Source organism: Mercenaria mercenaria, chromosome 10 (assembly GCF_021730395.1).
Source record: "Mercenaria mercenaria strain notata chromosome 10, MADL_Memer_1, whole genome shotgun sequence".
NCBI lineage: Eukaryota > Metazoa > Mollusca > Bivalvia > Venerida > Veneridae > Mercenaria > Mercenaria mercenaria.
The window spans coordinates 15,617,680-15,628,177 of record NC_069370.1 but is presented as its reverse complement, the minus strand read 5'-3'; the positions used below and the strand labels follow the sequence as shown (position 1 = coordinate 15,628,177).

The 10,498-nt window shown below is 34.5% G+C and overlaps 1 protein-coding gene across 3 annotated transcripts in view; it reads left to right on the top strand.

Moving 5' to 3' along the window:
- The first annotated feature begins 7,725 nt into the window (after positions 1-7,725).
- Positions 7,726-10,498, top strand: part of LOC123560027 (serine/arginine-rich splicing factor 11-like) — a 30,915-nt gene continuing 28,142 nt past the window's right edge. For 2 of the 3 annotated variants that reach the window (XM_045352260.2, XM_045352261.2), the window contains exon 1: positions 7,726-7,782. In XM_045352260.2, coding sequence (XP_045208195.2) covers positions 7,745-7,782 — 38 coding nt within the window. In that variant the 5' untranslated portion in view covers positions 7,726-7,744. Of the gene's footprint in view, positions 7,783-8,525; positions 8,621-10,498 lie in introns of those variants that run through there. The other variant, XM_053552317.1, reaches the window with a different exon arrangement.

Below are 10,498 nucleotides of genomic sequence, written 5' to 3'. Positions count from 1 at the left end.
ACTTCGTCTTCGGTGCTCTTCGTTTCCGCGCTTTTTTCCTGCGTTGCAAATGGGGTACGCTTTACGAGGGGAAACAACCAAGTTGTAAACTATGATAATTTTTTTTTGTCCAACAAATTGACAGAGCCACATTAGCATTACCAGATTCTGTTGAATATGAAGTCTTGAAAAAGACAACTTGACATGTCAGATATTCTTTCATGTAGTTCATGTAGTTCATGTAGAGTAGAAGCCCGGAACATCATTAGATGTTAAGCGTTATCGCTTCTTAGGCCCATTTGTATTTGTTTTCCCAATTTGGTTCTAAATTATTTTAATTATGGTTATTATGAGTTATCTTTATAATTATTCTATTCCATTTAATTGTCATAATATTGGTATGTACATTCTAACATATATTATATTACTACTATTTACAGTTAAAATTCCTTATAATGGTGTGTTCTTAAAAAGATAAAAAAAAAATCACAGTTATTTAGCACAGTCTATACAATATATACTTGTGTATGTACTATCAATTGCGTGTTTTGGCACAGTATCCATTGCTTGAATTAGACTGGCGTTACATTTATATAGTAAAAACAAGTTATTTTGGTGTTTGTTTTTGTTGTTGTTTTTTTTTTAAAAAAAGAACATAATTTATCTTTACTGTCATATAGTCTAGATTTTACAAGTTAAGACCATAGCACCTATGCTTGGGTTCAGACTGGCCTGACATTTAAAAATATCAATCAATAAAATTTCTAAAAAGGAACATTGTTCCCTAGCACAGTCGTATCACCCTTTATGTCAATATACAGAACTTTTACTGAAAGGAGCTGTAGCACTTAGCTATGAATTTTGACCGCCCAGACCAGTGCTTATTTAGCCTTGATTTGAAACTGTTGAGAGTTGGAGCTTCAGTTGTACTGGAGGGGAGTGCATTCCATGTGTCAATTACTCTGTGACTGAAAGTATTTTTTCTTGTATTAGAATTGGCTCTAGGCTTGAATAATTTCTGTGTGTTCCCCCTTGTATTAGTATTAGTTCTAACAGTTAGCAAGTTTGTGGAAGTTTTATCTAGTTCATTTCTAAGTTTGTACACTTCAATGACATCTGCTCTAGTTGTAATTCATGAAGCATCCTTGTGGCTCTCCTCTGCACATTTTCTACGGCGACTGCATCTTTCTTGTATTTTGGGGTCCATATGACAGATGCATACTCCAAATGTGGACGTACTATAGTGACTTGTATAACTGTAAAAACATTTCTTTGTTCATATATGTAAAGTTTTTAATTATTAGTCCAAGATTTCTATTTGCGATGTTAACTTTGGTACTTATATGTTTACTAAAAGTGAGTTTATCATCAAATATAACCCTAAGGTCTTTTTCTTCAGTAATCTGATTTATCTTGTTTATTTTGTATTCATTATCTTTCATGTAATATTCTGTCCTAGGTTTATTTCCTATGTGCATTGTTTTGCATTTTTTTATATTAAATATCATTTGCCACTTGTTTGCCCATTCACAGGCATCGAAAATATTATCTTGTAGCCTAACTTCATCATCATGTCCTCTTATGACCGAGTACAGTTTGGTATCATCAGCAAAGAGTTTTGATGCGCAACTTAGAGCATCTGGTAAGTCATTGATAAAGATTAGAAACAAAACTGGTCCTAATACACTACCCTGTGGGACTCCACTGGTGACATTTTGCCATGTTGAGGTGGCCCCATTGATTTTAACCCTCTGTAACCTATTGTTCAAGAAGTCCTCATTCCATTTGTAAATGCTACCCCTTATTCCTATACTCCAGATTTTCTTTAACAGTCTTTTATGTGGAACTTTATCAAAAGCAGCCTTGAAATCTAAGTAAATGATATCTATGTCATGGTTTTCATCAATTGCCGTAGCCCATTCTTCAATGCATCCGAGCAATTGTGTAGTACAAGATCTGCCTTTTCTAAATCCATGTTGATAGTTTGAAATTATTTCATTATTTTCTAGATGTGTTACTATGGCATTTCTTATAATTTTCTCCATTATCCTACAGCATATAGATGTCACACTAATTGGTCTATAATTTTCAACATTATTTTTATTTCCACTCTTATGAATTGCTGTCACGTTTGCTTTTTTCCAGTTATTTGGAAGTTTGCCTTCATCAAGAGATTTTCTATACATTTTAATCAGGATTTTACAGACTTCATCTTTGCATTCATAAATGATTTTGGGGTGTATTTCATCTGACCCTTGGGATTTTGTTGGGTTAATTTCTTGAATAGCTTTAAATGTGAGTATTTCTCCCTCTTCAAATGTCAGAAATATTCTAGCAAAGTACAATCTGCCTCCACCCCGGAACAACTGATTGATACGTATTCGCAAAGAAGTAGATCTATAAAATACTTTTTTTATATACTTTTTATTTTATAGCTCTTTGGTATTCGATGAGACCTTCCTGCTCCACCCAAACACCCAAAGAAATGATATATTTTATAGCTTTTTGCTCCACCAGAGGAATTACTTCAAAATCTTCCAGCTTTAATCCGGAGTATTTGGGACTCACTTCTTCAGTTCTGTCTTTACAATAAAGCTTTGATTTTCTATGCAGTTGAACAGCCACAACACAATACTTTTGTGCGCTTTGAAAATAATGCTATTTAGCAGTTTTTAAAGACCCATCACGACCTAGTGACCTTTCTTCTTCACCCACAAAATAATCTTTATGAAAACCATTCTTATAATACAGGTAATATACAGCTATACTACAAGCTTTCAAGTGGACAATTTAGGTCCTTCCTGAATAAATGTGTTTTCACAACTTCATCTGCAAACTTATTCATATCTTTATCATGACATCACTGTACATTAGGGATCCTAACTGACCAATCAGAGAGCTGCATTTTCGAGTACCTGCCAGTTTCCACTTGGGTATAACGAAGTATATTTACAATGAACACTATTTAAGAAACCAAATCACTGCACATGCCCCAGATGATGCTACGAAGTCGGAACAATAAAACTTTGAAGTTTCATTGAAATATTATATGGATTTAATACCTTTATTTTAGTCACAAAGATATACAAGATATACAAGAATTTAGTTTCAAATGACAGAGACTTTAATTAGGCAAAGACAATGTGTTTGATTTCTTAACATTTTATTGAATAAATGTAGCAATATGTACATCAATCAGTTTATTTAGCTAAATTTCAATCACATTTTGTGTCTACAGTATAAGATGGTTATTCATCCATAATCTTAAAACTATGCTGAAAAGAGATTGACTGAATCAGGAATAATGTATTACATGTATTTATGTCCCTGGCTGAATTCATAATTCTAACATGTCCAAAACATTGCGGAATGATACTAAATTCACTTGGGTAATGATTACATATTACGCGGACTTTATCATAGACTCCCTATGTAAAATCTCAAACTTGAATTAAAATAAAGGTATTAAATCCATGAAATATTTCAATGAAACTTCAATATTTTGTTGTTTGTAGCATCATCTAGGGCATGTGCAGTGAAAAATCTTAATTTGATTTCTAAATGGCATATATTTTTTCTAAAGTCACTATAATTATGTCCCGATTGTAAAACTTCGTTATACCCAAGTGGAAACTGGCAGGTACTCGAAAATGCAGCTCTCTGATTGGTCAGTTAGGACCCCTGATGTAGGACCCCTCATGATAAAGTTTTGCTTATTCAAAGTTGACCCTAAAAATTACCTGTCATAATTAAGCCGAAACAGTCAATGGGGCCCGTCCAGTCTTGGTGCCCATATGGGTGCCGCCCCCCCCCCCCCCCCCCCCCCTCTCTCTCTCTCTCTCTCAAAAAAAAAAAAAAAAGAGTTAAAAACCACAGTTTTGATCCTAAAACGAAACAAAAATTTGATTTCTTTTTACCTATGGAAGAGTATATAGGTAAATGGACGGGCACCTGTGGAAACAGTGAGAATGCAACAAAACTAATAAATGAAACATTCTAAACATTTCTAAGTATTTATTTAATAGAACTTATATCTATACAGCGCCAGTGAATGTTATTTCCATATGGATAGCAGAAGTAAGCTGGGCTCAACTTTTGCCTTTGTAGCAATGTTATTTCTGCATCTGTCCAATTATATATAAAGATTATGGTCGTCAGTTTTAGCGGCTGTAACCAAACAGTTCTTTCTAAATTTCTGTTTTTAATAAAACAAAAATCTTCAAAACAAGGGATGAGGGAGCTTTTAATTCGAAATCATGTACATTAATATACCAAACATGTATATAATAAACGGCATCTGTACCTAGGCTTAAGTTTCAGTTTATTTTCAATACAAGACCCCTAAGAGCATTTGCATGGCACAATAACAATTTTTACAAAACAGTCTCAAGACAGTTCAAACATATTTTAAATAATAATTCTATCTGTGCGTTACTAGACATGGGTAAATGTAAAGTTATATTATCTAGATGGAAGGGTGGTTATATTACTTTACCTTTTGCATCACATTTTTAACCAATAATGCAATTTTAAGAAAACAGTTCTATCAGAACTTTGGTACAGTTTTTGAAAAGATACAATATTGCGTGTTTTTAGATCTTTGGGATGTTGTTTTTTTTTCTTTCTTTCAGGAATAAAGTGTACACAATCAAAAATATAATGAAACTCATCCCCTACAGAGTTATTGCACAACTGACAAGTTCTCTAAATAAGATAAATGTTATATCTTACACCCTTTTCAACTGGTAATTTATTGTTGACGAAGCCAAGTCTTTTGGAAGTAAACTAAAATAATTTTCAAAAGTGACGTCTGTTTTAATTAAACATTCTGTAGTTAATACACTTGCTAGATGACTGTAAATGCTCATTTCATTTCTGCATAAGCTGATCATAAATTCTTTGCTTGATAATACTTCTAAAATGTTTTGGGCTAGAAGCCGACTGATTAAACCAAAAATCTGCAAAACCCAATTGTTGAAATGTCGTCTTGACAAACTTTATCCAAGGACATGTATATATACATTCTCAGAATCTAGCCTGTATAATGACCTATACATAATAACATGAAATGATAAGCATTGCTACTTTATACTAATTTATATCAGGTTGTTTGTGAAACAAGTTCTACGGCTTGAATGAATCATTCTCCCTTGCCGCTTCTGGTGGTACCTATCTATACTAATTTGACAGAAGAGGACCGGTCATTTTCCGTAATAAAATTAATACAGTGACAAGAAAAGGAGCTATAGGTACGATTACCTAAAGCCTATGGTATGACGTTAAAGCGAACCCATGACTTTTGGGACACAAACCTGACTCTTTACCACTAATGTTTCGAAGTGCTTTCCAGCCAGCATTCTATATCGGTCCGATATCAGACCGACGTCGTTGTCTATAACGGCCCGATATCGACTTCAGTTTCGGCTGCAAATAGGAATGATGACGGCCCGACGTCGGTAGACGGTATTGGGCCAACATCATAATGACATTGGTCCGATATTGGCAAACGATATTTGGCTAACATCAAAATGATATCGGCCCGATATTGGCAGATCATATCGTGGTCACGAAGTGTGACACGCAGTGCTTCCTCAAAGTTTTATTAACAGAGTGATTTTCTTGAGAACTGATGTGTCTTGCATCATTTGTATGATGCTTATTTGATTTTATTAATATAATATTTTTCACTACTATATACTGCATGTTTTATACAGTTACGTTAGCTTTCTGTATATTCTTTACACTATTAAAATTGTTCAATTAGAATTTTAAACATATTTATATTTTCATATTTTTTAAATATAAATATTTCTATGACGGAATTTTACATAAAAATAAAAATGCATCTTAATTATTACCTCCCTTTATTACATATAGAATTTTGATAAATACCGTCTACAAATTTTGTTTGGAATCTAATTTGATTAATTCTGGCATACATCATATTTGCTTAATAAATTAGCACATATAAACAATAAGACTTTTCACGTTTATCAATAATATTTTTTAAAAATATAGTTATATTAGAGAATCCAATATCGGCCCGATGTCAAATTGACGTACGAAATAGTTACACTGATTAATGTCGATCTACCGATATTAATATTTTGCGGGACTATAACAGCCCGACATCAGCCCGACATCGGCCCTACATCGGCACATTTTGCCGACATTCCGACATTATACCTATATCGGGCCGATATAGTCATGCTGGTTGGGTTCATCATATGTAAAGGATCACATCATATTCGAATTATTGAATCTCGTAATTCAGTTGTGTAGCAAAGTCTAGTTCTACAGGAGTGTTTATTTTATAGCACATCCTCTGCGACTATACTAAAAACTCGAAAAGATTCAACTAGATTATATCAGATCAACAATCACATCTTTATGAAAAATCTCTGATTTAATTCTTCAATGGTACCACGTGTTGAAATGTACAAACGCCTTTGTACATCGCGCGCCAATCGTTGTTTATCGCAGAATATACAGAGCTTGATTTCCTTCTTTGTTCTGGAAATCAAACCGAGGTTAGAAGGTTGATTAGAAATTGAATTCAGGTTAGCAAATACTGGAATATTTGTAAAACACAATACGTGAAATTGGGGTCATACATTTTCTTAGTTCAGTATAATGTCAAGATACGTTGAAGCTATTTAGCTATCATTCTATGCACTAGCTATCATTTCACCAGCGTAATTATATCTTTTCAAGGCTTTTCCATGAAATGTAATGAAACTATTTAATTACTTAAAACGTAATCTTACAACTATGCTATTGGTAACCTTCATTGTCACTGGTATCAGAATGAGAGAAAATTGAATACCTTTAGTCTCTCTACTGTTGCTGTGGCACACTTTAAAAGTTCATTTTAGATCTAGCATAAGACAGATCTATAGCTTTGAGTGTACATGTATATTTAAAACAGAAACCTATAATTTATGATAAAAGTGCATATAGTTCTGAATATTTCGAAAAAGTTCTATTTTAGCAAAATGCACTAAACCTTAACCTTCGATTTCACATTCGAATCCCGTGAACAGCATTCCTGGAAAACTACAAAAGCTTTTTTTCAGCAACAAAAACTGGTAGTACCTAAAAGTGTGTAACAGATTTATAGCCAGGTGTTTTTTTCCTCCAGCATTTTTTTGGGGAGGGGGAAAACAATATTTAGAAAAAACCGCCATCTTTGTTGTTCAGGTAAAGTTCAGTGCGATCCCCATCCCCTTGTCATTGTATATAGCTCTACTAGTCTATGTGTGTTTTGTAAAAGAAACCGATACACCTTCTTTGCAATTTTTGCAGTTTGTCAGTGGTTCTTTTAATAAAAAAAGGCATCAATTAAAAATAATTTTTCATTAAACATACCTTTTACAGAACCAATTATATCATAACAACTAGATTTTAACTAATTTGATAAATAACAGTTGACAATTTGAAGGAATGGAACAATATCTATCTCCATTTTCAGCTTAAGAAAGGCCAAGGAAGGACATGCAGTGTCTGCAATAAAGATACTTAACAGAAGTCTTTAATGAAACGAAAACTTCCTAAAAAATCTTAATTTTGAAAAGAAATAATGCCGTTTAATATAATTTAAAAACACAAGTCAAATTCCCGCGAAATTTTGAAATGGGCGTTTCTGATTGGTCCGTTGAATACTTTACGGTGATTGGCCGGCCTACCCCCCTGGATACTATATAAACCCCCGTCGTCAAGTTCCGGCAAAACGAGATCAATGCCACTGCAAGCAATCTGTGAAAAAATGTCTTACTCTAGAAATCGCAGATATTCAAACTACTCGTGAGTGTTCTTATGTAAAATCAATTTAAATTTATGCATTATGTCCCAGCAGTCTTATGCACCGTTGGTTTGAATTCAATTTGCCTTCTATTCTGTACAAATAAACCTTTTGCATTTCGTTATCAATACAGAGTGGGCGGGGTACGTATGTGTTGGATTAACAGAAAATTCAAATTCCGTCTTATACAGTTTTTACATATTAGTAGTTTTTTATGCAAATTGTAGGCAGCTTTTGACTCAAACTTATATCGATATTGCTATCGTAAACGTAATATTTTTGGATACTAAAGAATGAATGTTCACAAGGCAAGAATTTTAAAAAATGCCGCAAAATAAACTTGCTTGAAGTTGTAATGCGAACATGCAGTCTAGATCAAGTATCGGTTGGTAGATTATGATTTTAATGAATTAATAATCAAAAATATTAACGGTGAGATTTTGAAAGCATAAATTGGGCTAAATTTATTTATTTTTGCTTTGGTCGTGCTACTTTTAGACTATGTACCTCCCCGTTGTCAAGAAGCTGCTAAACTAAGCTGCTACTTTCATAATTGCATTTTTCAGTCGATTAACGTATTGTATCACCAAATAATATCATTAAACACTAAATGGCTAATTTTGTGTAAAATTAAATAAAATAAGTATCACATTTGTCAAGGACTAGTTTATGTATCATTCCGCGGTGGGAGAAAAACTGTTGTCTGATTGGTTAAAGGACAATAGACTTCGCGCGTAGCAACTGCTTCATAGCAACGCGTAATGGCGGTACAAACACAAACTCGGCAGATGCATCAGTTCTACTTATTTTAAGGGAGCATCTATAGAGCAACAACTAACTGTTGGTTTCTAATTTCAGTTGAAAATTTATTATAGTTTTGTCAGTATCTCTTATCGGTAATCTGTCGCAAGTACGGTTTGTTTTGTATCACTATCAGACTGAGTTTCTTTTGAAAATTGAAAGTTAGTTGGTGGGAAATTAACCTTGGTCAATAGTGGAGCAGGATATCGCATAAATACTTCAGTTGACGATACAAGCATCAAATTTACAGGACAGTAACTACCTGGCATGCGCTTTAATATAAGATCAAGGGCCACTTGAAATAATGTCGTTTTCAAGATGGCCGCCGCGAAAACAAAATGGCCGCCATTTTGTATTTACTTTTCAGTACTTTATTTGAGGCAAGCATGTAATACATTAAAACGATAGCATTTTTATGCCCCCAGCATCTACGGATGCCGGAGACATATAGTGATTGTCCTGTCCGTCCGTCTGTCCGTTCGTACGTCCGTCCCTTCGTCCACACGAGGTTAACCACATGGGAACGTTTCGTCTTGCATCAATACCCTTACTTAAAGGATTTGATACTAATACAGATGTAACCTGTGACCATTCTTCATCTTCAGACATCACCTGACCTCAGTTTGACCTTGACCTCATTTTGGACTTAGTTTGCTTTATATGGGTCATCTCTTGGTTAACCAAATGGGACCGTTTCGTCTAGCATCAATAGCCCTTACAAGAATGAATTGATACAAACACAGATGTAAACTGTGGCCATTCCTCATCTTCAAACATCACCTGACCTCAGTTTGACCTTGACCTCGTTTTGGACTTAGGTACAAAGCTTAGGTACAAAGTCTACCGATAAGGATCCCACTGGGGGGCATCAAGCGTTTATTGAACGCAGCTCCTTGGTTTTGTTTATACACTTTCGTTTCAGTTTAGAACAGAATATCAATCTGTAGTATTCATACTCTTTAAATTTGTAATCAATTTTGTATGGCTTAGACATCTCAACACTTAAGTTTTAATAACTTGCAGTTTTGTTTTTGAACAATAGTAAAATCTGGAGTACACCAACCAATATAAGTTTTATATACAATACACTCAGATTACATTCAATGCAATAAATTAACATCGTTAGAAAATGCGTCTTAAAAACCATGAGGGGATGAAGAAATAGGACAGCGTGAGCACTTGCACTGTCAAGAGCAACATTTTCTTATAAGGCAAACCTTAAGAAACTATTTCTGTTGATTTACTATACCCATGAAATTACACACAATGGATATCGTGTTCTAGCCGAAACAAATAAATATGCATATACTGCATTTAGTTATTTTCTGAACAGTTGCAACATCAAATTGCTGTCCATAGCAGACCTAAGTGGTGGCACTTGCAATATCCAGTACAGGAAGTCCTTTTGCAGTCACACCTTTGAAGGACCTGGAAGCATTCAGATTTAACAGACAATTCCATCCGATAAGGGATCCACATATTGTTCTGCTTCAGCCATCCCCAGTTTGACGGAGGCGGCAGTTCCTCCATGGTAACAGCTGCTTTACCTCAGACATGGCCTGCCTGAAAAATTGCTCGCTTGATGAATTGTTTCAGACCACCTTTTGTTGGTGGAATCCCATTATACGCTCTTTGTTTCCGGGTAAACAAATCAAGTCAAGGTTCATCCATCTTGCATGTCGTGCTTGATCGAGTATACAGCATAACTATTTTGTTTCTAATGTATCCATTTCCTACTCAGTTATTATGTATTTGGCAGCACTGAGACTATGAAATGCTTTGAACTAGAGCTGTTTCACAAACATTCCATTCCTGCCATGCAGATTTCTTGCCCTTGTCGACAAATGCAGAAACAGTTTCTCAACGGGTAAAAGCAAGAAACAGTTGTGGCAATGCCTCTGAGTGAGGACCAAGTAA